This window comes from Nyctibius grandis, chromosome 8 (assembly GCF_013368605.1).
Source record: "Nyctibius grandis isolate bNycGra1 chromosome 8, bNycGra1.pri, whole genome shotgun sequence".
NCBI classification, from domain to species: Eukaryota; Metazoa; Chordata; class Aves; order Nyctibiiformes; family Nyctibiidae; genus Nyctibius; species Nyctibius grandis.
In genome coordinates, this window is record NC_090665.1 from 38,308,036 (window position 1) to 38,335,814 (window position 27,779).

The 27,779-nt window shown below is 59.6% G+C and overlaps 3 protein-coding genes across 5 annotated transcripts in view; 2 read left to right on the forward strand and 1 right to left on the reverse strand.

Moving 5' to 3' along the window:
• Positions 1-14,302, forward strand: part of IPO13 (importin 13) — a 31,222-nt gene extending 16,920 nt beyond the window's left edge. For 2 of the 3 annotated variants that reach the window (XM_068406162.1, XM_068406164.1), the window contains 15 exons: positions 181-301; positions 608-755; positions 921-1,102; positions 1,969-1,995; positions 2,701-2,835; positions 3,059-3,202; positions 3,610-3,690; positions 4,290-4,427; positions 4,525-4,621; positions 6,498-6,550; positions 12,756-12,822; positions 12,991-13,049; positions 13,199-13,288; positions 13,442-13,623; positions 13,735-14,302. In XM_068406162.1, coding sequence (XP_068262263.1) covers positions 181-301; positions 608-755; positions 921-1,102; positions 1,969-1,995; positions 2,701-2,835; positions 3,059-3,202; positions 3,610-3,690; positions 4,290-4,427; positions 4,525-4,621; positions 6,498-6,550; positions 12,756-12,822; positions 12,991-13,049; positions 13,199-13,288; positions 13,442-13,623; positions 13,735-13,834 — 1,624 coding nt within the window. In that variant the 3' untranslated portion in view covers positions 13,835-14,302. The remainder of the gene's footprint in view (positions 1-180; positions 302-607; positions 756-920; positions 1,103-1,968; positions 1,996-2,700; positions 2,836-3,058; positions 3,203-3,609; positions 3,691-4,289; positions 4,428-4,524; positions 4,622-6,497; positions 6,551-12,755; positions 12,823-12,990; positions 13,050-13,198; positions 13,289-13,441; positions 13,624-13,734) is intronic. The other variant, XM_068406163.1, reaches the window with a different exon arrangement.
• A 531-nt stretch (positions 14,303-14,833) lies between these two features.
• On the reverse strand, positions 14,834-19,501 carry DPH2 (diphthamide biosynthesis 2). The gene is made up of 6 exons (XM_068406728.1): positions 19,347-19,501; positions 19,151-19,263; positions 16,588-16,808; positions 15,747-16,385; positions 15,418-15,603; positions 14,834-15,321 (listed from the first exon to the last, which is right to left on the reverse strand). Exons 1-6 carry the CDS (start codon positions 19,488-19,490, stop codon positions 15,191-15,193), a joined length of 1,434 nt encoding a protein of 477 aa, XP_068262829.1. The 5' UTR covers positions 19,491-19,501; the 3' UTR covers positions 14,834-15,190.
• Positions 19,502-19,775: 274 nt separating this feature from the next.
• Positions 19,776-26,756, forward strand: ATP6V0B (ATPase H+ transporting V0 subunit b). Its single transcript, XM_068406225.1, has 8 exons — positions 19,776-19,904; positions 23,214-23,262; positions 23,740-23,823; positions 24,277-24,354; positions 24,933-25,002; positions 25,342-25,393; positions 25,856-26,046; positions 26,432-26,756. The coding sequence occupies exons 1-8, from the start codon at positions 19,838-19,840 to the stop codon at positions 26,456-26,458; spliced, it is 618 nt and encodes a 205-aa protein (XP_068262326.1). The 5' UTR covers positions 19,776-19,837; the 3' UTR covers positions 26,459-26,756.
• The last annotated feature ends 1,023 nt before the right edge of the window (positions 26,757-27,779 follow it).

The following is a 27,779-nucleotide window of genomic DNA, read 5'->3' on the forward strand; positions in this document are numbered from 1 at the left end:
TGGCACCAGTTGCCCTGCCTGGGAAGCCCTGGGAGCACTCCGCGTTGGGCTGGGACAGTGTCCTTGTGCAGGCAGCCCCTGCGTCCTGCCTGGCAGCGGGAGGGGAAGTAACGTGTCCACGTGTGGAGCGCTCTGTAGGGGATGGGGACAGCGTTTGGAGACCCTCCATGTTCTCTGCAGGGTGGACATCTCTGACACGCTGATGTACGTGTACGAGATGCTGGGTGCTGAGCTCCTGAGCAGCCTCTATGACAAACTGGGACGTCTCCTGACCAACACGGAGCAGCCGTCCACGTGGCAGGTGAGCGAGGGGACCGGGGTGCCAGGCTGATGGCTACCAGCCCCTCAGGGACCTCTACTTGCCACAGGGTGTTGAGAGCAAAGGGACGTGCTAGCGGCGAGGAGCATGACCACCTTGCCAGCACATGTGTGGGCTCTGTGGGATCTGCTGGGAGGAGGCACAGGTCTTCTTCTGCCTTGCTGTCCTTAGCGCTGGCCAGGGAACAGCCTCCTTGGCCACTGCAGGAGGGTCTGAGCTAGTGCCCAGGGCTGGGGTGGGCCTGGGGGTCAGTGCATGGCTCTGACGGTGCCTCTCCTACCCTGGCAGCACACGGAGGCCTTGCTCTACGGCTTCCAGTCCATCGCCGAGACCATCGACGTGAACTACTCCGATGTGGTGCCGGGGCTGATCGGCCTCATTCCCAGGATCAGCATCAGCAACGTGCAGCTCGCCGACACCGTCATGTTCACTATTGGTGAGGCCTTTGCTGGCGTGCAGGCTGGGCTGGGGAGGGGGAGCCCCTCTGGGACCGCTCCTGCCCAGCAAGAACAGCAGCAAAAAGCAAAGCTGAGCATCTGGGGACGTGGGGAGCAGGAGCCCGCGGCGTGATCCTGCAGTCTGATCCCGTCTGTGTGCGCAGGGGCCCTGTCGGAGTGGCTGGCTGATCACCCCGTCATGATTAACAACGTGCTGCCGCTGGTGCTCCAAGCCTTGGGCAACCCTGAGCTCTCCATCTCTAGCGTCTCCACCCTGAAGAAGATCTGTCGGGAGTGCAAGTACGACCTGCCGCCCTATGCCGCCAACATCGTGGCTGTGTCACAGGTAGGAGCTGGATGCAGATGGACACGTGGCGGCGAGCCGGGATGTGCTCTGTGCAAACCCTTCCCCTGGATCAGGGGGGACACAAAGCAAAGGCTCAGGGCATCTTGCTTGGTGTGGGGGTCTTGTTGGCCATTCCATTCCTAGGCCAGTAGACCCAGATGGCAGGCCCCGTGTCCTCCTGTGAGGGCAGAAACGGCAGGCAGTGGCAGACACAACTGCCAAGGGGTCCACTGGGGTTGCGCTTGGGCATCCATCCTTCCCCCGGGGTTTGTCTGCCTTGTTGGGAGCGGCGTCCTGCCAGCTCTGCGCCCACGAGGCAGCTGGTGCTGCTGCTGAGCATCTTGGGGGACATCCTGGTGTTCAAGCCTCTCCATAGGGACCGAGCTGGTCCCTGCAGTGCTGGGGCAGGCAGTCCCGTGGTCTTTCTTGGCTCTCAAGATTTGGGACAGATGGGACTCGGAGTCCTGAGGCACTAGGAGAAGGGCTGGGGTGTGCATGGGAGCAGAGAGGGGCTGGTGGAGGGCATGAGCTGCTGCTCTTAGAGCTTGGGGACACCATCACTGGGGTAAGGAAGCCCTGGCTGAGGTTGGCTCCTCAAGCTGTCCTGCTGCAGAGCCCGTCTGAGGCAGGGGCTCCCCTCGCTGGGTGACTGAGGGGGGCTGTCTGAGGGAAGAGCTTACCAGGGGACAGGGATTTTGCTCCCTGCCTGTGGCAGGTTGTGGGGTGGCTGTGCAGAACCATGTGCCGCTTGTCTGTACCCACACTGGTGTCAGTTGTCTTGAACTCCTGCGTCAGTCCTGCCTCCTGGAAGGGAAGGGGCTTTCTGCAGTGCTCACCCTCTTTCTCTCTCCCCTTCCCTTTGGCAGGAGGTGTTGATGAAGCAGATTCACAAGGTAAGAGGGCCTGGCTCACACCTTGGGCTGGTTCTGCTTGCCCCCATTAGTCATGCTCAGCTGAAGACATGAGGGGTGCCATCACTGGGCTGTCCCTGGAGGAGAGCTCAGCACTGCAGCCATCGTATGCGGGGCCAGGAGTACCTGCTGGCTGCCTCTGCCTGCGCTGCCGGGCTCCCACCGAGGGTGGGCTGGGGTATGTCCCCATAGAGAGGGAAACCACCAGGGAGACTTAACTCCTGCAGTTCCCAGTCCCTCCAAGCCCAGGGATGCCGAGATGGCAGGCATGTCTCCAAGAGGAAAAAAGGAGGGAGATAAGTGTGGGGACAGAGTCCAGGCTGTGCCTGCGACCAGGACAGGGTGGGATGCTTGACCCCACAGGAGCTGAGACAGGTCTGTGCAAAGGATGATGTAGGGTGAGTGGTGCCAGCATGGAGATCTCTAGGCACCCACTGGTCTTTCCTTGGCGGGTTGCTGGGAGGAGGCCAGGTGTGCTGGTGGCAGAGTGCCTATTCCCTGGGTTCTGCCATGCTGGTAGGGAGCTGCTCCCCCCTCCTCCAGTGAGGTGCACCTAGAGTGACCCAGATAGAGCAGCTCAGGAGCTGCAGCACGCTGGGTTCCTGGCAGCTCTCTTAGCTAGCATGTGTGCGGTAGAGCTGTAGGCTGGGCAGTGACCTGCCCTGTTGTGTCTCCTCTCTGTCCCAGACGAGCCAGTGCATGTGGCTGATGCAGGCTCTTGGTTTCCTGCTCTCTGCGCTGCAAGTGGAGGAGATCCTGAAGAACCTGCACTCCCTGATCACCCCCTACATCCAGCAGCTGGAAAAGCTGGCTGACGAAACGGTGAGTGCCCTCGTGCTACCTCCATTCAGAAGTGGCTTCTCCCGCTGGCTGTAGCCTTGGGGCTGCTGTCTTGAAGCAGCACTCTTGAACGTGGGCTTAAGAAAGTGCAGGGAACGCCTCTCTGGCACTTTGCCTCTACAGTCCTGGTTCCTCAGCATCCCAAAGGCATGACTGCGGTTGAGCAGTGTGGTCATGTCACACTTGGCTTTATTTTCCCTGGCAGCCCAATCCCTCCAACAAGCTGGCCATCATCCACATCCTGGGCCTGCTCTCCAACTTGTTCACCACCCTGGACATCAGCCACCATGATGATGACCACGAAAGCACCGAGGTCAAGAAGATGCCAGTGCAGCAAGGACCCAACCCAGTGAGTAGAGCAGTAGCTCGATGCTCTTTGCCACAGCCTGGCAAAGCCTCACTCCTGGTGCCAGGAGAGTGGGTTAATGGCAAATGCAGCATGTACCATGAAGAGGGTAGTACTGGTGCATTCCAGCTAAAACAAGTCCTTCAGCTGATCCTGACACTCCTGAGGTGGGCAGAAGTGATCTGCAGCATTCTTCTTGGCTGGGTGCTGCTCTGGAGGACAGCCCAGGTGCTGCCTGCCAGCTATGAGCTGTGCCAGGCTGCTTCAGCAGGGAAGAAGGCTGCCCAGCTTCAGAGGTTGGAGGAGGCAGTGGTGCCTGAAGGTTTGAGTCCAGGCAGTGCGTAGTCTTGAATCTCCCCTCCCTGCTGTTGTGGCAGCTAATTCTCTTCGATCCCTCTTGTTCCTTACAGGTGGTGGTGGTTCTGCAGCAAGTCTTCCAGCTCATACAGAAGGTTCTCAGCAAGTGGCTAAATGATGCCCAGGTGGTGGAGGTAACCCGGCTTCTCCTGTGTACTGCCTGCAGCTCTGCCTGTCCTTGCTGACCTGAACTGGGGACAGCCAAGGACAGACTCAGGGTGATGCCCTGTACGAGGGATGTCTTGCTGGGTTGTCTGGGCCAGTGCTGCTTGCTGTCATCAGCAGCGTCCGGCCATTCTTGTCTGTCTTGTGCCCCCATTAGCTCTGCTTCTCTCCAGTTACAGAGGTCCTGCCACGAGCAGGGAGATGGGGGTCTACCAAAACTGTGTTCCCTAAGGGGATAGCTCTGCTCTGACCTGGACCTGTGTCATCTGGTGTTTCTCCAGTTTGCTCAGTTCAATAATGCCCCAGTGCAGCATCCCACCAGCCACTCTTCCCCCTGGCCCTCAGGGAGGCTTCTGGCTGCGGTGGGAAGGGTGTTTCCTGGTCTCTGGGAGCATCCTGTGCTGCAAGGCAGGGCAGCAGTACCAGTGCAGGTCTGAGCCCTCTGCCTGGCTGGTCCCTGTCCCCGTTGCCAGCTTTTGTCTCCCTTGGGGACCCATCCATCAAGCCCTACCCCCCCAAGAGAGGTCTCCAGACACCCGTTGCTCATGCAGTCCCTCTTGTCCTGCAGTCCGTCTGTGCCATCTTTGAGAAGTCCGTGAAGACCCTCCTGGATGATTTTGCCCCCATGGTGCCTCAGCTATGCGAGATGCTGGGGCAGATGTACAGCACCATCCCCCAGGCCTCTGCCATTGACCTCACCCGGCAGGTACGGAGCCGCGCTCGGGGCTGGGGCTGCCGCTCCCCGGGGAGGCTGGGAGCACGCAGGGCCAGCAGCAGCTTCAGTCCTTCTCTCTCTCTTGCAGCTGGTTCACATCTTTGCCCATGAGCCTGCCCACTTCCCTCCTATCAAGGCCCTCTACTTGCTCGTTACCTCAGTCACGCTGACCCTCTTCCAGCAAGGTATGTGGGATTGACCCTCCTTGGCGCTGGGGCTGTTGTCAGGCTGTTGCATGCATGGACTCCGGAGGCGTCTTACCAGGAATGGCTGTTTTCACTCCTAGCTAAGCTAAAGGGGCCATCTCTGTTTCTTGGATTCATCCCAACCCCTGGAAGGTGGGTACCTTCCCTGCAGGGCAGCAGAAGCAGGAAACCCCCAGGCGAGACTCTGGACTGCCGTGACAGCCGCGCTTCTGCAGCAGGGCTGGGCGTTGCGTGCTACAAGGGTTGAGCTGGAGCTCCAGTCCCTCTCGGAAGGGAAGCTGTGCTCCCTAGGAGATCCCGGGGCTCCTCCCGTGGCCAGTGGTGCTCATAGCGGCCAGGAATCAAGCCCTCGCACAAGCAGGAGGATGTGTGTGTGAATATCTGGGAAAGGACCTTTTCAGAGTCACTGCTGGCCACCGAGTCACTGCCGTGATGCTGAGGATGCTGGCATCCTCCCGCAGGGCAGGGGCCTCTCTTTGGCTTTCTGCCTGCACTACAAAAAGCGAATGGGGTTAGGACAGGCCCCTGTGTGACTCCCTCCAGCCTCTTGGTGACTTGCCCCATGATGGGGACAAATGTACCTTGGAGCTGCTGGCTCTGGTCCTTCAGCAGCTCCCTTTACAGTCCCCAAGGGGTCTTGTCCTTTGCTCACAGCTGAATACTGGGTAGGGTGATGCTTCCCCCCAGTACAGGGCTCAGAGCTCTCTAGAGAGGTGGGGGAGGCATGAGGACCCCTGCTTCACCATCACACCATGGTCCAAGCGAATCCCACTGCGCTGAGGTGTCACGGGGGCCAGTGGCAAGTGAGCCGGGATTACCTGCAGATCAAGTCCCTGCTTCTGCCAGTGGCGTGTGGATGCGTGTACGCTGAAACCCTCTTGGCTTGGCACCTGGGGAGGCGGCGATGCCTCCGGGCAGCAGCAGGCATGTCTGCAGGAGGACAGGGGAGGGGACAGAGCCCAAGCTGTGCCAATGCTTGGACGCGAGCTTTGCTCAGGCGAGCGGCTGTCCAGCTCGCTGTGTGCCCAGGACTGTGCTCCCACCCACCCTGTGGGTACTCTCCGGTGGGCGGCCAGCCCTGAGCAGGACAAGCCCCTTCTGCTGAGCCCACAGGCAGCAGGAGGAGGGGGTAGACGCCTGACCCCACAGGGGCCAAGACGTGTCTGTGCACAGTTAGGTGCCAAGGTAGGGTGAGTGGTGCTGGCATGGAGATCTCTGGGCATGGAGCTGCTCTCTCCCAGGAGGATGCTGGTGGAGACCTCCAGGAGGGTCCTGGACACAGGGTCTTGGAGAGCATCTGGGAACGGGGCAGGAGGGCGACTGTGCCAGGGGCTCCTGAGCAGCTGGTGCTGGTGTCAAGCATGTGCACGCCTGAGCCCGGCCGGGCCTGTCAAGCGTTTGCTGAGGTGGTGTCGTTCACTTGCAGTTATCTTCCAGGACCACACGGTGCTCTGAAGACACCCGCTCAGTCCCCACAGTGCAAAAGCTCTAATTCTCCTTGTGGAGATGGTGCCCAGCTAGCCCCTGCTCCCCCTCCTCCTCTTCCTCCCCAAGGACACGAAGATCTCCTTGGCTCTGCAGTGCCCAGGTGCTAGCTGGAGACCCTGGGGCTTCAGACCCTTTCCTTTGCAGTTTCTTTCTGTTCTTGGGTTCTCCAAGTTTCATGATTTTTTGTATGTTTTGTTTCTTTAACTTGCTTCAAGCTGCTCATGTTGCCCATCCCCTTCCCCACACACCCCTCCTCCCTTACACTCCTGTTTTCACTTGTAAATTCTTTCTGTATCACATAACTATATGATGTTGAGTTGCTGTTTGTATGATTTTTCTCTTAAGTTACATCTTTATTATATTTTAGGGCCCAGGGATCATCCTGATATTGTTGATTCATTTATGCAACTCCTGGCACAGGTGTGTTTTAGTTTCTTATTCATTCACTTTCTGTTCTCTCTCTTTCTCTTTTTAATTCAATTTAAACCTATTTTTAGCTTTCTGTTGACAACGTTTTTTTTCCTTTTAGTTGAATATCGAGTTTCTCCATCTGTTTCCGTGGAAGTTGAAAACAAAACATTCTCCTTTAGTTCTGGGTTCACACCATCCCCAGGGCAGTGCCCTCCTCTGCAGGGCAGCCTCCAGCTGCCACCCCCCTCACCTTGCCGAAGCTGGCACAGGGTGCTTGGGGCTGCTGCCGCGGTCACCCTCGGGTCACAAATTAGAGCCATTAAGTGGATGTTTTCCAGCCTGTTTGCCTGTCCTGTGATGGGTCCTGTGCAGCAGGGACGGGCTGAGCTAGCTGCCTTGCTCCAGGGCCAGTGGGAGGAGGCCGCTGCCCACGGTAGCAGGCAGCTGCCAGGGTTTGGCACTGAGCAACGTGCTTGTGGTGGTGTCTGGACCTTCCGCCCCGGCAGCCTCGTGGGGTGCTCCCAGGAGTGCTCCCATGCCGCCGGCTCGGTGGCACGCAGGGACGGTTTGCATTGGCGTGGCGGGGGCTGGCTCGGGGGGCTGGCACTCGTGTCACCACTGTCAGGGCTGGCACTATGGTCTCTGTGTACATACACCTGTTGGGAGCAGTGGGAGCCCAGCATGCTCCTCAGGCCACTGTGGCCCTTGAGGGAAAGCCCTGATGTCCTCAATGCACTCAGTGCCCCGCTGTTGGAGATACATCCCCCGGCACCTGCCCAGAGGGTGGGTCAGTGGCAAGGAGGGGCTGGCAGAGTTGCTTTCTGCTTCATTTCTGTAACGATGAGACCTCTGACCGCGCGTGCTGGGCCAGTGGCTGTGCAGGGACACCCACCCTGGCAGCTGCCAGAGCTGTGGCCATCCTGCCCTTGCTGGCAGCCCAGGAAGGGTGCCTGGCATGTCTGGGTGCTAAGCCATCAGCCCCTTCTGATGGCAGCTTGGCCCTCATGTGGGTCTTGCAGGATGGAGCAGGTGAGGGGGCTGCACCTCACCCCCTCGGGCAGGGTCTGCTCCTCACAGGTCTCACCTTGAAGCCCAGATCCTGTTGAGACCCCTCACATCTCACAAGCTGTATCACAATTTCTTCCCTGCTTTTCCTCTTGAAAGGTGTAATGTGATCGAGGTTATCAGAAAGCATTCACAGCTTTTGGTGATGCCAGTTTTGGAAGCTGTGACCTTTTAACAAGGGTTTTGAACATGATGGGAGAATTGGTGAATGGGGTCTGTGTGTGAAGTTCATGGAGATGTCCTGCCCAGCAGCTCAGCGCTGGCAGGACCTCTGCTTGAGCACTGTGCCCACTTTGGGGCACAATATTTCTGTAGATACAGACCAGAGAGCACAGAGGAAAGCATCTGGGAAAATGACCACCTTGTACACATGGTGAGGAGGAAAGGCTGATGGGAGCCTGAGGAGCTCCATGAGTCTTGGGGTGTGTAAAAAGTAATGTCCCAGTTGTAGGTAAAAACCCCTTTTCTGTTCTCCTTGAGTGGGACAAGCAGTCACAGGAGGAAATAATGGGAAAGGATCAAGGTTAGGCCGGAGGAGATATTTCTAACAGCAGGAAATCATTGCAAGGTCACTCGGGGATCTGCTGTCACTTGGAGGGCTTGAAAGGACTCAACAAGCCTGATGCTCCTGGAGGGTAGCTAGAGGTGATCCTGCCAGGGGGGTAGGGGATTAGGTGACCCTGAGAGACTCTTTCACGGCTATTTGTTGTTTCTTTGGAAAGTGCTGAGTTTCTCTCTGGCTTGGGGTCCTTCTGTGTGTCTGGACATGGCACATTTGTGCTGTCTTGGAGAGAAAAGTGCAACCATGCTACACTTCATGGGGTGTGCTGTCAGAGCAAATACCACCCATCCCAACTGCTGGGAAGCTGTTACACACTGCCCTCGTGGGCAGGATCTGCAGGCAGTGCTGGGGCAGCATGTGGCAGCCAGCCTGGTCTGTGGCATTCTGGTCTCTTGACAGCCCACGTCCTTTGGAGGTTGTGTTACAGGAGCAGCTCAGAGGCTCCTACCTCCATGGCTGCTCCATCGTGGATCACTGTGAGGTGCCTGATGTGCTGCCAGCCCACCGCCACCCACAGCCACTCAAGACCTGATATTTTCATGGGCTTTTATTCCAGCAACCCCATGGAGACCAAAGGATCCCATCCCCATCCTCTCTCCTCACATGTAGGTCTTGTTTCAAAGTTTCCTTCTCTTCCTTGGCCTGCCCCTCTTCCCGGATTGATGGTCTGGTGGGGCGCTTTGAAACCCGTCAAGAAACAGCCTTGCCATCCCTGCCTGACTCCTTGCTCTCAGGCCTTCAAGAGCTGTCTGATGGCAGAGGTAGGTCCAGTGGGTCCTCCTCCAGAGGACTGTGCTCTGCAGTGATGCTGTTGAGCATTTGTAGATTGAAGGATTAAAGTTGGAGAGAACTGCAGATCTCTTCAGATCTGATTTTCATGTGGCAGGAGCTGTGTTTTCATCCCAGCCTGCTCTGCCCGTGGAGCCCTTGGCGAAGTAATGCATCTTCCAGAGCAGCAGCGAGTTTGGATCCAAGAGCATGTCAAGGTGGAGACTTTCCCGCTTCCCTGATCATCTGCTCCTTGGTGGAAATACCATCTTCCCTGGTTCAAATTTGTCTGGTTTCTCCTTGCAGGCAGTGTTTTTGTCCTCTCCCTCTGCCAGCAAGTACTCTCCTACCTTCTGATAACTCAGAAGAAGCTCCTGTCTCCTGATACCTGCACATCAGCCCTCTGTCACCAGCTCACAGGCAGACATGTCTCTGTGTGACAGGATTTCAGTTGACTTTACAGTATATTTATTTGGGCGTGGAGCCCGTGGGCCTGCCCAGTTGGTGCAGCTGATCGTTTTGCCACCATGTTAATTGGCAATCCACTCTTGATGATGGCTGGCTGATCATGAGCGCATGCTGGCTTAAACCAAATGTCTTACAGATGCTGGAGACTCTGGAGTTATTGTTACTACTTAAAGCCAAGTATAAAATCACCAGTCTGCTGTAAGGCTGCACGGAGCGGTGCCAGCACCCTTTGCAGTGAGATCTGTCCTCAGCCACTCCCCTCCCACCTCCACTGTGTGCTGGGAATGGTGCAGAGCATCGCTGCTGCTGTGCCCGAGGTGAGCATCCTGCCTGAAGGGCTGTGGGGGCTCAGTACCACCCGCGCAGCCAGGGCACCCCTGCCCAGGACTGCACTGCCACGGCGGCTGGGGCTTGCACCCAGGTCTGCATCTGCAAACCCAGGCAGGACGGTCTGGTGTTTGGGAGCTCTCGCCCGCTCCCTGGCCAGCAGGTATCACTAGTGCGTGTGCTCCTGGTTGCAGGTAGGATTTAGGGGCTCTCCAGCCTGCCTCCCCACTGGCAGCTCCAGGCACATCCACCCACCCTGGCAAGGCTCCACGCCAGCATGGACCTCAGGAGCGCTGCGGTGAAGTCCCCTGACCAGGAGCCTAGAGGTAGGCTGGGCAAGCGGGACCTTACCGGGCAGAAGATGCAGGACTGACCTTCTGTGATGGCCCAGCCACTGCCATCTCCCACCTCCCTCCGTCCTTGGGCTGGTCCAGGCTGCACACAGCAGTCCTTGAGCTCCACCATGCCTGCTCCAGCTGGACTCATAGAGCCCTGTGGAGGATGTGGGCTCAGCATCCTGGCAGGCAGGGGCTGACTGCTCTTTCCAAAGCTGGAGGCTCTGTTCCGCCAGGCATGTGGTCTGGGAAGAGGTGGTGGTGCTGGACGTAAGAGCTTGATCTGTGTGCTCTGGAGAGCTGTGAAAACTGGCCATGCTGTCTGCTGGAAGAGTGGGGTTCGGTGTCCCCTCCACGCCTGCCTGCCGCTGAAGAGCCAAGCACGGAAGAGGAGCCTGCTCTGAAGATCTGTTTGGAGTTCTTCCAGCTGCTGTGGAGAAGAACCCGACGTCCTTTCTGTGCCAGCCTACAGGACAGCCCTCACCAGCGAGCCAGTGCCTACCTCTGCAGTGGCTCCTGCAGCAGAGAATGTGGGAGGACATTTGAAAGCATTTAAAGACATGTCCGCATCCCAGAACATGTGAGCAGAGCAGGAGATAGGGAGGACAAGCTGGCAGTATGAGATCCCAGAGCTGCAGCAGGGTTCCTGGTGCTGGGAAAGAGCAGCTGGACCTATCTGTTGCTGTTTGCTAATGGGAGAAGCTCCACAGGGCCCCATCTCATGGGGGTAAAAAGTATCCCTGTCTATATTAGATGTGTGCACATGTGCCCAGGTTGACCTCGCACTCTGTGCTCCCTTGGTGGAGGTGTCCTACAGGAGGGAGCCCTCCCAATAGCAGGGCACGCTTTCCCCCATGGCACTGGCGGAGTGAGGAGCAGGTGCTGCAGCAAGCTTGGAGGAGAGCCTGGGGGCTGCCATGGGTCTGGTTTGGCTGGGAGAAGCATCGTGCAGGTAGGTGGCAACCTGAGCACGTTGGAAGACCCTTGTGCCTGCTGAACAGTCTTGCAGCGGGCAGGACGTGGGTTAACACCAGCCCCTTGGTTGGGCAGGGTAGAGGAACCTGCCGCTTGGGTGGAATCATGGGAGCCAGCTGCCCTCGAGGAGTGTGCTGCTGGGGGAGAGGCTTGTGGTCACCCCTCTGGAGCCCAGACCAGGGCTGGGGGCAGTGGGGATAGTCCCCCATGGTGAAAACTGCAACGTGTCTTGCAAGCATTGTCTGGTATGGAGCCGACTGGATGGCAGCAGCCGTGATGAGTAGCTGTGTTTGTAAAGCATTGCCCATCCACTAGCTAGCCTTCCGATGTTGGTGCTGGTGCGTCGGGAGGGGTGGTGCACACAGGCTGTATATACACACAGGTATAACCCCTGATCGCCCCCGTGAAGGTCTCTGCTTGTATCTAGTGGGGAAGCAGGTCCCTGACGTGCCCCCTCCGCCTGGTACAGCGATGCCTTTGATGACCAAACCCAAGTCCTCTCTTGCAGCATGTGATATACAAACAGAAAGGAGATGGGGTAACCCTGAAACCTGCTACTCGGCTTCTCAGGCTCCAGCATATGTTCTCTGCACTGGGCAGATGGCTGTGGGCTTTCCCTGGAGAGGAAGGGGTGGGAAATAAGTCCGTTTTGCTCCAAGTAGAGACTGTGGCTGTGGGCAGATGGCTGTGCGTCCTGGGTGCTGCTGGCTGAAAGCTGTCCCTGCTTTCATCCCCAGGAGCAGGCTCAGAGGGAGGCAGTGGCCCTGCACACAGCTCAGCCCAAGGGCTGTCTGTCCTGGTGTCCTGCTCTCCGAGCTCCAGGCACACAGCGGGGCCGGCCCAGTGGTGTGGGTGCTGTCCCTGCTGTCGCAGTGACAGCAGGGCAGGGGGCATGGCTGCCATCCCCAGTACTGGCCGGCAGTGGTGGGCACAGTGGCACAGTGGTCAGGGCATGGATGTCGCTGCCTTACATGGCAGGACAGAAACCCTTCCCATGGCACGGCAAGTGCAAACTGAAACATGTCCGTCTAGTAACTGCTCAGTGCCAGCACAGGGGGGACCAAGCCATTGCACAGGGTGCCACAGCTCAGGGTGTCCCCAGCAGCAGTGCCTGACCCCCACAGTGGCTGGTGGGATTGCCAAGTGGCACAAAAACCCAAAGCTTTTCTGATCTCAGGCTTGCTGCTGCTCAGGAGCTGCTAAACAATGTTGGCATCTCATTGTCATCTGTGCCCTGGAGCCCAAGCAGAGTGAGCCGCTGGTCCAGTCTGGGGTTACTGCTTGAACCAGTTGCTGTGACCCCCAGGGACACCAGTGTCTTCGAGAGGAGAGGAGCAAAGCACAGAGGTGGCTGGCCTCTGCAGGGCCCCTTGTCCCAGGAGCGCTGCTGCTGCCTGGCCTGCGCTGGTGGGACAGCAGCCCTCTGTCCCGCCTCTGTGCCCAAAGCGTTTGTGTGTACGCCGCCGTGGCAGCTGTCCTCAGGTCCGGGGGCTGGCGGTCCCTGCGTGTAGCAAACTGTCTGTTTGACTGACGTTTCCTTGGGGGGGAAAGTGATGGTTTGCTGCGGTACTGTGTGACTGCCGTGTACCGTGGGTGTGCCCAGGTAAGTGTGCATCCATCCAGGCAGAGGCTGGCTGGGGCACGGCGGTCCTCGGAGGCTTCCTGGCTGCCTCTGCAGCACTGGGTTTATGCTGCCTGTCTGTGTGCCTTGCAGGCTCTGAAAAGGAAGCCGGACCTCTTCCTGTGTAGCAACCTGGACGTCAAAGCCGTGTTTCAGTGTGGTGAGTACCACGGGCATGGGCACAAGCTCCACATCGCTCTGCGGAGAAGCCAGCCTGCTCCTCCTGGGGAGCCAGGCACAGACCAGACAGGGGCTGGGGACCACAGGGCTGATTTGGGGATGTTGTGCATGGTTTCTGGCTGCTGACCTGAGTGCTTTCTGCCCACAGGTGTCCTTTCGCTCAAGTTCCCCGAGGCCCCGACAGTCAAAGCATCCTGTGTCTTTTTTGTGAGTATTGTGGCACCGTGCAGCCCCAAGGGGATGGGCTGCAGCCCCCCCCGGGGGACAGGAGGGCCAGAGTGGGGCTGTGGGTCGGGCGAGGGCACTGCAATGTGGAGCTTGCTCTGGCACTGAGCAAGCTGGGCTCTGTGTTGCAGACGGAGCTGCTGCCCCGCTGCGGAGAGATTGCCCCAGTGGGACAGGTCGTGCATGAGAACGGCAAAGTGCTGCTGCAGGCAGTGCTGGAGGTGAGAAACGCAGAGGCTGCACACTCCCCAGGCAGCTTTGGGCTCTATTCCTGGGTGGCATCCCTGTGGAACTGGGAGCAGAGCCCGGCGGCGTGGGTGGGTGCGGGCAGGGTGATGCCGGGGGCTCAGCAGGGTCTGTCTGCTCTGTGGCAGGGTGTCGGTGGCCAGGCCTCCCGCAGCCTCATGGATCACTTCGCAGAAATCCTCTTTGCCTTGAACAAGCACTGCTTCAGCTACCTGAGCATCTGGATCAAGGAGGTCATGCAGCAGGACGGCTTCCCCTCCGCCCGCGTCAGCCCTGAGCAGAAGGAGACCTTCAGCCAGCAGATCCTCAGGTTCGTGCACCCTCCCTGGGGTGGCTGTGCCCCAGGTGCGGTGGGACCGACCCTCCCGCACAGCCTGGTGTGTCCCTCCTGCTTCATGTTCGTCCCCTCCCTCTGTCTTAGCAGAGAGCGTGTGAACAAGAGGCGAGTGAAGGAGATGGTGAAGGAGTTCACCCTGCTGTGCCGAGGGCTGCATGGCACAGAGTACACGGCAGACTACTGAGCACCTGGCCAGGACCGCGGACAATTTGCCCGGACCAGCTCTTCCCCGCAAGGAAGCCCCCCCATCCTCCCTGCCCTGCTGCAGTACGGCTCATAGAATAACCCTCCACCTAGAATTAACCCACTTGGGACGCTCCTCAGCTAGATTTGGTGGCCGCATCTCGGTGTCAGCATCTTTGTTTCCCCCAGCATGCTCCCCCCTCGCAGGGGATGGGAGTGCCGGCTGCAGGAGGCAGTAGTGGGGGGTGAGGAGCCTGGGCAGGACTGTCCCAGCATGGGCTACCTCATGCCCGGGCTACTGGCCCTTCCCTGACACTTCCCCGCGGGTGCCCGTGCCCTGCGGTGGGGAGGCTGCCCCTGTGCCTGTGGCAGTGACTGGCTGGGCAGGGGGGGTTGCCCCCTGCTCATTTGTACGTGTGTGGTTGGGAGGGGGGAGGCCCTGCACCTAATTATATTAAGAATATTTCTATGTTGTGGCTGTCATTATTGCGGTGCCCGGACTTTGCCTGCCCCTTGCCTCTGGGGAAGAGCCCAGCAGAGGGGGTTAAATGAAGGCTGGGATGCCTCAAAGCCTCTCCTCCCTGCTGGCTGCGGGTGGGATGGCAAAAAAACAGTTCCCCCTGCTCGCCATGCTCTCCTGCCCAGCGTGGAGCAGCTCATGGAGCAGAAACAGTCCTGCCCGACATGAGAAGGGGCCAGACCCCATCCCCACCGAATGCAGGGTCCTCCCGGCAGCACAGGCTGTGTGTGCCCCACTCCTCTTCCATCAGAGCAGGCAATGCTCAGAGCCCTCTCCCCTTTGCCCGAGTTCCCCAGCCCAGCCTGTGAACGTGCTCTCATTTCTGGGGGTCCCAGTTGTGGATTTCTGTTCTCTGGGGCTGGCAGGCACCGTAATCTGTGTTTTCACTCTGGGACACCTGGTATCACCCCTGGCTGCGCTCCTCAGCCCATGTTTTACTCTAGAAGACAATTCACTCACAAGTCCTTTTCTGTTCAGCTTTACTTAGCAGCAGTAGCCCACACAAGCCTCGAGTCCTGGCGCTGTCGGCTCATGTAAAGCTGCGACCTTTCCGTGTAGGGCCAAAGCTGCCCTGGTCTGGGGAGCCCTCGGAGGCCAGGTCTGGGCCAAGCGCCTCTCCTGGCCCTGCTGCTGCCCCGGCCGTGAGCCTCAGGGTGCCGAGACATCCCCCAACACACATGCAACTCCTGCTCTCCCACCACAGTACTACTGACCAAGGCCGCATCCATCGCGGCGCCAGGTCTGGACCCTTGTGAGACCCTCATGGGTCTGACAGCCGCTGGCAGGCAATACCTGGGCCCCCGCACCCTCCTTGCTCCTGCCGATGCTGCTGCCGAATCAGGGTTGCTCGTGGCCCTCGTCCTCGTAGGCAATGGCAATCCCTCGTCGGCCCTGCACAGCCTTGGAGATGGGCGTCTGCCCCAGCTGCTGCTCCAGGCCCCGCCAGCTGCGGGACTCCAGGAAGGAGGCTGGGAGGAGAGAGAAAGGGCATCGTTACTGGGAGCAGGGAGGTAGCACTGCCCCTGCACCGGGGCTCAGCCCCACTACGAAACTGAATCACAAACCAGCAGGGCTGATCTCCGCGAGAGCCCGTGTCTGGTCCCTGCAGGCCAGGGCAGTGCTGGGGGTCAGCTGGGGGGCCAGGGGATCACAGAGGTGAGCGGCACGCATCTCCCCTGTGATCAGGGAGACATCAGGAACGGTCTCTGCTGCAGGGACAGCTGGTGGGAGCTCAACGTGCGCACAGGCACCTGCCGGGAAACGGTAACGTTAGCCTGGTGCTTATGTCTGTCCTCTGGCCAGTGTGGAGCCAGGGCAACTGCAGCCTCCAGGCAGGGCAGAAGGGCAGGATGCGCCCCAGGAGGGTGCTGGGCAGCTGGTTTCCAGCTGTTACCTGGCAGCAGGTCTCGGAAGTCAGTGAGGTAGTTCCCCGTCCATTGGCGGGCCGGGTTACAGGCCAGCTCCAGCTCATAGGGGGTCACGACAGGCCGGTAGAAGTCGCTGGAGTCCAGCAGAGAGTTCTGAGCGCAGGCCACCAGGACAAAGATGTCCACCTCCAGGAAGTTGGCCAGCTTGGCGGGGTTTGGCTTCCCCACGGCCAGTGTGTAGCTGCGCTTGCCGGCCCGGTGCAGAAGCTCCCGGAGGTGCTGCAGCACAGCCAGGTAGCCCGCCACGCCGAGGGTGCCCACCAGGATGCCCACCACCCGGGCGTCCCGGGCCCGCTCCACCAGGTAGAGGCGTCGCATCAGGGCCCGGTTGACATTGAGGGTCTCACGGCGGCCGCAGCCGGTGGTGGGGTCAAAGGAGCTGAAGGGGCAGCAGTTCCAGGTCAGCATGAAGCTGGTGAGGGCCAGACCCTCGGCTCCCACGTAGAACATGGCACAGTCCTGCAGCCCTCCCGGCGCCTCCACCAGGAACTGGCGACCAAACTGCCACACCTCCCTGGGCAGTGCGGGGCCAGGCGGGTCCTCATACACCACCCTGGAGAAAACGATATTGGGGTACTCAAGGCACAACTGCTGTTCCAGCTCACCTGAAGGGAGAGAGGACTGAGAATGAAACATGACCACAGACCTGTCCCGCAGAAGGTGGGACAGCAGATTTGGAGACAGGAGAGGACAGAAATCAAGGCTGACAGTGTCTGGGGACTGCCTGCATGCTGCTGCCTCTCCCCTGGCAGCTCTGCAGAGCTCAGAGTACCACCAGAGACCCCCTCCCTGCCCCAGAGCACTCACCCATCGCATGGGCATAGATCACATCGCTCAGCACCACCACATGGCTCTGCCGGTCAGGGTAGAGCTCCCGGAAGGCCTCTGCGCAACGCTCGATGTCCAGGGGCTGCTGCCCGAAGATGTGCAGCACCGGGAGCTTTCGGCAGGGGCTGAGGCAGGCTGGGCCGTAGTGCAGCACTGCCTCGGCAGCGGCGTGCTCGGCGGCCACTTCGTCTACGCAGCAGCTGGGGGGAGGAAGGACCTGGCATCAGACAGGCTCTGCACCACGGAGCTCTTTACAGAATCACAGAAAGTTTGGGGTTGGAAGGGACCTCTGGAGATCATCTAGTCCAACCCCCTGCCAAAGCAGGTTCCCCTAGAGCAGGCTGCACAGAGTCGTGTCCAGGTGGGTTTTGAGTTATCTCCAGAGAAGGAGACTCCACACCCTCCCTGGGCAGCCTGTTCCAGTGCTCTGTCACCCTCAAAGTAAAGGAGTTTTTCCTCATATTGAGATGTAACTTCCCATGTTTCAGTTTGTGCCTGTTGCCCCTTGTCCTGTCCCTGGGCACCACTGAGAATAGTCTGGCCCCATCCTCTTGACACCCGCTCTTAAGGTATTTGCAAGCATTGATCCCCCCTCAGTCTTCTCTTCTCCAGGCTAAACAGACCCAGCTCCCTCAGCCCCTCCTCGTAAGACAGATGCTCCAGTCCTCTGATCATCTTTGTAGCCCTTCGCTGGACTCTCTCCAGTAGTTCCTTATCTTTCTTGAACTGAGGGGCCCAGAACTGCACACAGTACTCCAGATGTGGCCTCACTAGGGCTGTGTAGAGGGGGAGGATAACCTCCCTTGACCTGCTGGCCACACTCTTCCTAATGCACCCCAGGGTACCATTGGCCTTCGTGGCCACAAGGGCACACAGCTGGCTCATGGTGAACTTGTCCACCAGAACTCCCAGGTCTTTCTCTGCAGAGCTGCTTTCCAACAGGTCAACTCCCAACCTGTACTGGTGCATGAGGTTATTCCTCCCTAGGTGCAGGTCCCTACACTTGCCTTTGTTGAATTTCATTAGGCTCCTTTCTGCCCAGCTCTCCAGCCTGTCCAGGTCTCGCTGAATGGCTGCACAGCCTTCTGGGGTATCGGCCACTCCTCCCAGTTTTGCGTCATCAGCAAACTTGTGAGGGTACACTCTGACCCTTGATCCAGGTCATTGATGAATAAGTTGAACAAGACTGGACCCAGTACTGACCCCTGGGGAACACCGCTATGGGCCTCCAACTAGACTCTGCACTGCTGATTACAACCCTTTGAGCTCTGCCATTCAGCCAGTTCTCAACCCACCTCACTGTCCTCTCATCTAACCCACACTTCCTGAGCTTACCTGTGAGGACGTTTTGGGAGACAGTGTCAAAAGCCTTGCTGAAGTGAAGGTAGACAACATCCACTGCTCTCCCTCATCTACCCAGCTAGTCATGCCATCATAGAAGGCCATCAGATTGGCCAAGCATGATTTCCCCCTAGTGAATCCATGTTGACTACTTCTGATAACCTTCTTTTCCTCCACATGCTTAGAGATGGCATCCAGAATGAGCTGTTCCATCACCTTTCCAGGGATGGAGATGAGGCTGACCAGCCTGTAGTTGCCTGGGACCTCCTTCTTGCCCTTTCTGAAGACTGGAGTGACATTGGCTTTCCTCCAGTCCTCAGGGACTTCTCCTGTTCTCCATGGCTTTTCAAAGATGATGGAAAGTGGCTTTGCAATAACACCTACCAGCTCCCTCAGCACTCGTGGATGCATTCCATCGGGACCCATGGATTTGTGGGTGTCCAGTTTGCCTAAATCTCTAATCTGATCCTCCTCGACCAAGGGAAAGTCTTCCTTTCTCCAGACTTTCTCTCATACCTCCAGGGCCCTGGTTTCCTGAGGGTCAGCCTTAGCAGTAAAGACTGAAGCAAAGGCGGCATTCAGTAACTCTGCCTTTTCTGTATCTTCCATCACCAGGGCACTCTCCTCATTCAGCTGCAGGCCCACATTTTCCCTAGTCTTCCTTTTGCTGCTGATGTACTTGAAGAAGCCCTTTTTGTTGTCCTTGGTGTCCCTTGTGAGATTTAATTCCAAGTGGGCCTTAGCCTTCCTCTCGCATCCCTGCATACTCTGACAAGCTTCCTATATTCCTCCCAAGTGGCCTGTCCCTTTTTCCACATACAGTGGACTTCCTTATTCCATTTGAGTTTTGCCACAAGCTCCTTGCACATCCATGCAGGTCTCCTGCCCCCTTTGCTCATTTCTTACTCATAGGGATGCACTGATCTTGAGCTTGAAGGAAGTGATGCTTAAATACTGACGAGCTCTCTTGGACCCCCCTACCTTCTAGAGCCCGATCCCATGGGATACCCCCAAGTAGGTCCTCGAAGAGACCAAAGTCATCTCTCCTGAAGTCTAGGGTTGTGATCCTCCTCCTCCTCCCTGGCACTGCCGTCCCCAGCCCAGGCAGCTCCGGCCCTCGGCCCTGCCAGGCAGGGGAGGGGCAGCCCCGTTCCTGCCCGTGGAGGACCCCCGGGACACCCCCCCACGGCCCTGCACCGACCTGCCGTACGTGGTGTCGCCCAGGACGTACATCTCGGCTCCGGTCACCGCCTCCATCCGGGCCGCCACCGCCGCCGCGTCTGCCAGGAGCTCGTCGGGGAACTGGAGGGCGACCTGGGGGCGGTGGGCAGGGGGTGAGGCACCGGGGAGGGGCGGCCCGCAGCCCCCGGCCCCGCTCCGCCCCCGGCCCCGCTCACCTTGCGGAACCCGCCGCCCCGCACGAAGGCGGCGGCCCGGCCCATCTCGTAGAAGCCGTCGAGGTCCCCCCGCGGCGCCGCCACCGCCGGGCCCAGCTGCCGCCGCAGCGCGGCCTCCCCGTCGCTGCTGAAGGCCGTTGCCATGGCGCCACGCGGGACCCCCGCGCCCGCTTCCGGGCTGGGGCGCAGAGCCGGCCAATGAGAACTCGGCACCGCCCTCCCCGCTCCCGGAAATCCCGCCCCTGACTGAGAGGATCCTTCCGCCCTTCACGCAGGGCGGGGAGGAGGAGGGCAGCCAATGGAAAGAGGCGCTCGTCGCGGTGCCTTATGGTCTATGTAGTTTCCTCGTGGCCGTCAGGCCGGGCAGCCAATAGGCGGCCGCGGCGGCGTGTCGCTATTTCCGCTGGGCGCTGCGGTTCCGGTCACGTGTCCCCGCGCGGGTCAGGTGACGCGCTCGCGCCCGGCTAGCTCCGCTCCGTCCCGCCGCCGCCATGACGGGGCTGGCGCTGCTGTACTCGGGGCTCGGCATCGCCTTCTGGGCCACGTTGTTGGGCGTCGGTCAGCGGGGGGACCGGGGGCGGAGGGGCTGGGGCCGGGCGGTGGGTCAGCGGCGGCACCGGGGGCGGAGGGGCTGGGACCGGGCGGTGGGTCAGCGGCGGCACCGGGGGCGGAGGGGCTGGGGCAGGGGCAGGGCGGTGGGTCAGCGGCGAGACCGCAGGCGGAGGGGCCGGGGCCGGGCGGTGGGTCAGCGGCGGGACGGGGGGCGGAGGGGCTGGGGCTGGGCGGTGGGTCAGCGGCGGGACCGGGGGCGGAGGGGCTGGGGCCGGGCGGTGGGTCACAGGGCTGGGCTGAGGAGACGGCGGGGCGCAGGGCCGGGCTGTGGGGCAGGAGGGGGCTCTGGGCGTGAGGAGAGGCGGTAGCTCGGGGTTGGGTCCGTGCCGGCTGCTCCCTCGCTGGAGAGGGGCTGGGGAGGTTGGCTGTGGCGTGGTGGTCGAGGGGGTGCAGCGCTGTCAGTCCCCTGGGGGCTGAGGGGCTCACAGGCAGAAGCAGGGGGGCTGGGCCGTGGCCTGCCATGGCAGCCGGAGTGCCCGCTGTGGGGTCCCTCAGCCTGGGTATCCCCGGGCGCTTTGAGCCGCTGCCCCAGAGGGCTCGGGCCCCTGGCAGCTCCGTGTATCTGTCAGGCGCTGTTGGATGTGCAGCTTTCAGCGCTCTGAGTGTCCAGCTTCGGCGGTTGCTCTGCTTCTTTGTGTGTGCAAGAGCAGAAGGGTGCTGTTGGCGGTCAAGGGTTGTGTTTGGATTCGGCAGATCAGGGGGGAGGTAAAGCAGGTGCCTGGTATTTCAGGCTGTGGCAGTTGATATCTCCAGGATGGAGGAGATCTCCCTGCCGCTTTGCCAAGCTGTGGCAGCATAAGGAATGTGCAAGTTTGTCCGCACGATTGCAGAGCTGGTGCGTGGCCATGTTGCAGCTTGTGGCGGCCTGGGCTCTGCTGCCAATGGCGTCAGGCTTGGCGGCACTGAGGATGGATTTAATTCTTCCTGGGAAGGGGATGACTCCAAGAGGTAGCGGGAGGATTTTATGCTGGAGCTGCTGGTTATTTCCTCTTTCAGCACAGAGTGAAGTGACCACAAGCCAGGCAGAGGCTGGGGAGACCTTGGCTCCTGCCTCAGCATTCGGGTGAGGGGAAAGACCAAGTCAGAAGCTGAGGGTGTCTCAGTCCCTCGTGTTTCCAGGGCCTGGTGAACCCAGTGCTGGGCCCCGGGCTGCCTTCCTGGCCTCTCTGAATCACGTGGCTCGTACCAGCGCACACACACTGAGAACTTGAAACTGTTGGAAAATGTCGATGAGCCGAGCCCAGTTGCTTTTAACTTCCCCTGCGCTGTTGCAATCCCTTTCAGGGAAGGAGCAAGCAGGAAGGGGTCTTGCTCTGTGCACTGTTGAGGTGCCTGTGCTTTCCCTCCTTGTCCTGAGCCCTGCTTTGGTGCTCCGGTCCTGCTGCCCTGGCTGTTTTCTGCCCTTCTGGCTGCAGGGCAGGGAGCCAGAGCTCACAGGAAAGTGTCCTTCATCCTGTTACTTTTGTATATGAATCCAAGGCTACCTCTGCTCTTGAAGAGGTGAAAGGTGCCCCAGGGATCTGCCCTGAGCTGGATGTAGCTCTTTTTTACCACTCCTGGGGAGTGGTGGCAGCTGAGGCTGGCTTGGGTTCAATTCCTGCTCTGCAAGCCAAGGAGCGAAGCCAAAACACAAGTCCCAGACCGGCCAGGCCCAGCACCGTAGAGATCATCCCTGAAGGTCGCCAGGCATGTGGATAGGGGTGCAGCCTCCCTCTCTGCTCCCTGGCTGTGGTGGCACCGTTCCTCGTTTGTGTGTGTCGCTGCAGGAGAGGGGAGCACCACGATTCTGTGGGCGGGAGGAGTGACCAGTGTTATTGCTTCCCATTTCGGGGCCCGCTCACCTGGCACTGCTTCTCTGTCCTCTTGGTGCACAGGGTGCTGAGCCCTGAGTCGCGTGTGGAGGGGTTTAGCACACAGGGACAATGGGGACATCCCTGCTGTGAGGCTGGCAGGTTTCCCTACGCCGCAGCACCAAGGCTCTCCCATGGGATGAGTTGTCCTCAGGTCTTGGCTGTGGGCAGGGAAGGGCTCCTCCAACCCGGGGCACGCGGTCCTGCCCCTGTATTGCTGCTCAGCGCACCACTGGCTTGCCACCACCCAGGGCTCCAAGCTGCGACTTGGGGGGAAGGGAGCGGTGAGACACATGCAATGGCCTCTTTGCTGCTTCTAAGCATTTCAGAAGTCTCCTGTTTCCTCTTTTTCCATCCGTTCGCAGGGTTGGTGTCACACAGCGCTGGCTCTAGTCAGCAATGGTAAAGAGCCATCCCTTCACCCTCTTTATCTGGTGTGGAGCAGACAGTGCCACTCTGCCTGCGCTTATCTGCTCCTTAGGGCCAGGTCTCAGTCTTTTTCCCAGCTGTGCACTGCAAGTCATGCAGAGACATGCAGTGTCTTTTCTGGTGTGCAGCCATGCTCAGAGCATGGCAGGGTTTTGGTGCGAGCACCTCAGCGTGTGCTCAGGCTGTGCGGGGCTGCTGGGTGAGACTCTCTGCAGCAATTCGGCACGGGAGAGGAGCACTCGGGGTACAGCAGGACGGGCTGCCCTTGTAACCCCTCCCTGAAAAGGAAAGGCTTCTCTGGGTTTCTCAGGACTGCGCTCTGGTGTCTGCTGCCCGTGCTGGAGTACAAATATCTCTGGAAATGACTAACCCTGTGGGAAATGCTGAGGACAGCAGGCACATCTTGAGCATCCACAGCCTTGGAAAGAGGGGTGCTGGGGGGGGGGCAGCTGCTGGTGCTGATGGGCTCCTGGGTAGCGGCACAGACCATGGTGGGATGATGGAGCAGCATGTGATGGTCAGTCAGGGCACAGCCTCACACTTTTGCCTCCCCTGTGAGAGAGAAGAGCTCACAGCTGGTTGCTTGGAGCTGTGGCTCTCCAGCAGGCTGGGCCATTGGGTGTCGCGGATGGAGGCTGTGCTGGGGCATGGGGCTGTGGGTTGCGCTGGAGCCCCTGCAGCCCAGCCTGGCCTGTGGGCACTCAGCAGGGTCAGGGAACAGAAAATGGCTGTGACAACCACAGCAATGCTCTTCTGGGCAAAGACTGGGATGGGGTCTGGGAGTGTCACGGGTCCGGGCTGTCTCTGTCCTGCGTTGATGTGGAGGTATTGAGGTCACGGGGGCTGGACTTTGGGGGGACACCCTGCCCCACAGCTCTGCACGCCTGAGCCAGTCTTCCCAGTAACCCTCGTGTGGCAGCGCCGAGCTGGTAGCTGGTGCCTGTCTGAGGGTTCCCATGTCACTATTGCTTTCCAGGGGTCTGCTACACAATATTTGACCTGGGCTTCCGCTTCGATGTGGCCTGGTGAGTTCCCTGTAAATACTGGCATCCTCAAGGCTGTGTGAGGAGATGGGTGGTGTTGGCAGTGCCTGGGGGAACAGCGCTTGCTTTTGAGCGATGGGCAGTGGTCACTGCATCACAGGGGAACAAGAGCTACAGTGAGTGGGGCCTCGGCTCCTGTGAAGTGGGATAGATGTAGCCCACATGTACATGTGGCTGGCTCCATGTGGGGTCCTGGTACAGCCATCGCTGCCCTGCCTACCTCTCTCCCCGCCCAGGCTTCCCCTTCACAGTGAGGGCTTGTGAGGAAGATCTCGGTGCATGCGGGTGAGGGTCCTGGGTTGCTGGCTGGCACAGAGAGGCTCTCTTGTCCAATCGTCTGGCAGTGCCCAACCTGTCTTGGGCTGCATGATGGGGTGGGGGATACCTGTTGTGGGGCTGTGCACCGTGACTGGGGGGGCTCACCCTGTGTGCTAACTCAAGGCACTTCTTCCTCTCCAGGTTCCTGACGGAGACCTCCCCCTTCATGTGGTCCAACCTGGGCATTGGCCTGGCCATCTCCCTGTCTGTGGTGGGAGCTGCCTGGTGAGTGGGGCTGGCTCTTCAGCAGGTTCTTGCTGTCCCACCTTGGTAGCTGTGCATATACTGGGGTTTCCCAGAGCAGAACACTCTGTACATGCAGGGGTGTGGGGCTGGGCTGGTCACTGCAGCAGTGGGACCAGGTTGCTGGGCTCCTGGGGGGTCTGGGCAGACCACCTCTCAGGCTGCAGTGGCAGTGGAGAGGCAGGGGCGTCCCTGGCTCTCTGGAAACTGTACCCCTGAGTCCAGGCTGTGCAATGGTGGCTCTTGTGCCCCAGCAGTTCTGCTGGTGTAGGTAGTGGAGCTTGGGACCACTTGTACCCTGGGAGTGGACAGGCCAAGTCCGCAGTGTTCCCCAGCCGCGTGCCCGATTCTTTGCTCAGCTGGAAGATCCTTTTTTCCCTATTGAATCCTTCAGCAAGTGTCAGAATCTCCACCAACCACTTTTGTCTGCCACAGGGGGATTTACATCACGGGCTCCAGCATCATTGGTGGAGGAGTCAAAGCCCCTCGGATCAAAACCAAGAACCTGGTCAGGTAAGCACAGACCTGGGGTTAGTGCTCGTGCTGTGCCTGAGTGGGGCAGGTCCCAGGCCGGTGCAGAGGCTCCTGTCCTGTCTCTATGTGGGTGCTGCTGGCAGACTGTTCCTTGCTGAGCTGCTGATGCTGTTTTCTTTCAAAACAAAGAACCCTAAAGGAGCCAGGGTGCTGCTTTGAAGAGTCACTGTGCGATATCACACAGTGAATGAGCCCAGTGTGTTCAAAACAAACACCCTGAGATCACACTTCCTGCCCCAGGCAGGGTTCCTCTGGCCAGACCTTGCACAGCCCTTCCCTGAAGAGCAGAAGGGGGGTGGCGGAGGGCAGGGCGCCCCGGGCCTGCTTCCCACAGGGCTGTTGCAGCTTGCTTGGGTGGCACAGCATAAGCAGCACCCAGCCTTCGTGTTTAGCCGCTCCCCCTTCTTTAGGGCAGGCTTAGATACAGCTGTGAGCCGGGTCTGGTTGGTGACTGGCTGGGCACGAAGTGGCAGGGACTGCTGGGGTGGGGCAGAGCCTGGGACGCTGTGGTCAGGCTGACTGGGACACTGTGGTCAGACTTTACCTTTCTTCCACAGCATCATTTTCTGCGAGGCCGTGGCCATCTATGGGATCATCATGGCAATTGTCATCAGTAACATGGCTGAGGTACGAGAGGACCTGGGCTGCCCTGCACCAGCCTTGGGGCTGTGGTAGGGATGGGTGGCTGGGCATGGGCTGGTGTTGTGAGCAGTGGTCCTCTGGGGACTTTGGATGCTGTTGTGGCTCTGGGAGCTCCTGGGCTGGTGGTTTGTGCCATGACCTTGTCCACACTGAAGAGTGGGTTGGGGGGGCACACACAAGGTAGGTATCATGAAGGCACTCGGGGACGTGGAGTCAGGGACCAGCTCTGGCCAAAATGTGACTGCCTCGTGCCATATCGGGGACAGGTACCTCTCCCAGAGACCATGCACTTGCCACTAACCCAGGCCGTGTGCTTTCTCTCAGCCTTTCTCTGCGGTCACCCCAGAGACGATTGGAGCCAGGAACTACCACGCAGGTAAGGACCTCTCAGTCCCTGGTGCTGTGGTTGTGAGCATTGCCACGCTGTGACCACTGCCTCCTGCTGCTCCCTCTGCCCTGGGCCTTAGAGAACAGGACTGCAGGGTCTGGCTCACCCAGCCTGTGGCCTGCTGCAGGTATCTGAAGGACATGGGACTCTTGTGCCAAAAAGTGGCGTTTTAGTTACATTCTCGAGGCCTTCCTGCACCCAGCTGGGCTGTGCTCCCCAGCGGCAGCACCACTCCTCCCACAGGCAGCAGCAGATTGCTGTCACTGGCTGACCTGGCACTGCGGGTGCTGGGGAGCACCCTGGAGTGGTCCTGCTCCCCAAACAGGAGGATGCTGCTGGTGCTTGGCAGCTCTGGGTCTTCTTTCACCTCAAGGCAGAGCTGCTGGAGCATGCCCTGGGTGTGGGTGGAAGGGGGTTACCCCCTGCTCTTGCAGTGTTCCTCTCTTGCAGGTTTCTCCATGTTTGGGGCTGGCCTGACCGTGGGATTGTGCAATCTCTTCTGTGGGGTCTGCGTGGGCATCGTAGGCAGCGGGGCTGCCCTGGCTGATGCCCAGAACGCCAGCCTCTTCGTCAAGATCCTGATCGTGGAGATCTTTGGCAGTGCCATAGGGCTGTTTGGGGTCATCGTTGCTATCCTGCAGGTACCCGCCTCCTGGGGCTGCCAGGCTTATGTGAGCACAAGGTGTCTGTCACCCTGGGTGCTCTTCAGCTCCAGGGAGGCACACCTGGCTTCAGCACAATCCTTTGCATTGGGATTGGGAGGCTGCTCGCAGGGTTTGGGGTGGCACAGCTCTCCCCACAGTATACCGTGCCTATTTGCAGCAGTGTAAACTCTTTTGATGGCCCCTCTGAGCAACTGTCACTGAAGGTGTCCCTTTGGGTGTACCCTGTGTGATGCTTGCATCTTATTGGTGGGGCTGGTAAGCTGTCTGCAGCTTCTGGATGGTCCCGGGGTGCTTGGTTGGAACTGGGGTGCTGGGCTGGGGTTTGCAGGGCATGGCCTAACCTCTCTTCTTTTTTTTCTAGACATCTAAAGTAAAAATGGGCAACTGAGCCCTGTCCCACCCAGCCTGTTCCAGCCCGCCCCAAGAGGTGCTGTATATACTTATTTAATGTTTCTATCCCTGACTGGGGCGGGAGCTGCCTGGCGGCAGGAGCGGGAGCCTGGCTGCGTAGAGCCCTGTCCCACTGATCACGGCCCCTCGGAAGAAACAAATTTCTCTGTGTGAATTCTGCCCCCAGCAGCCTGGCCCAGCCTGTGGGGCCCTGCTGCTGCGTGTCCCGGTGTGTGTAGAATCAACCACCAGTGCAGTTCTGTGTCCGTGAAATAAATATGGTTCTTGTCCAAGGATGCAGCTCTTCCTCTGCCCTGCGTGTGCTGGGGAGGCTTGCAGAGAGCAAGTGCTGATTTGGGCTGACCCACTGCTCAGAGATTCCCCTCTGGGCCTCTGGCAAAGTCCCTGCCCAGCTCCAGGAGCCTGGTGGTGTCCTCCCTGTGTGGGGTTAACCCTGCTGCCTGCTCCACCTGCAGGAGGCAGCCCTCTTAGGGTTGTGGGAACACAGAGCTCTGCTTTGCTGCCCAGAGCAGGTAGGAGGCTGCTGGAGCTGCTCTGCACAGCCTCTGCCAGGCTCCTACCAGCGCCGGCCCTGCCCCACTCCAGGCATGCTGAAGGCACAGGTACAGGCTGGTTTGGGCCTTCTGGCTCACATCCAGGTAGTTTAGCACAGAGAGGGAGCGTACGCAGTGTGCATAGCCCTGTTGTGCAGCTGGGGAGCACCAGAAAGGCAGAGGAGCAAAGCTTTTTCCCCTTCTGAGGCTGTCCTCTGGCCAGCAGCTCCCTTGCGTGACTGTTGGCTGGGTGCTGGGGCTCTCCAGTCTGCAGTGCCCCTCTGTCCCAGGACGCCCTGGCAGAGGTCCTGGGGTGGGGACGCTTTGTGCTGGCTCTACTCCCCTCTCCCTGGCTGCGGTGAATACAGCGTGGGAAAGCCGGCTGTGGACAGCTGGACGTGCAGCTCCTCTGCTGCTTGGGGAAAGGGAGGAACAAGGTCCTCCTGCCTCTGCTCTGCAGAGAGCCTGGAGCTGATGCTTCTGCAGTCTGCTGTATCCAGCACAAGGCCCTCATACTGCTGTGCTGCCAGTACACCTTTGTAGGGGAAGCATCGATCCCCTGGTGCTGTTAGTGCTGCGTCAGAGCAGATGCATGCCTGGAGCTGCACATCTCTCTTCCCACCTGGATGCAACAAGCTGGGGCAGCAGCGGGGCTGCTGGAGCCAGGGAAGCATCCACGCCTGCTGACTTTTGCCTTTAGGACTAGGGCAGCTGCCTCTGCACGGCCTCTCTGAGCTCTGCCGGTTTCCCAGCTCCGCTCCCCGT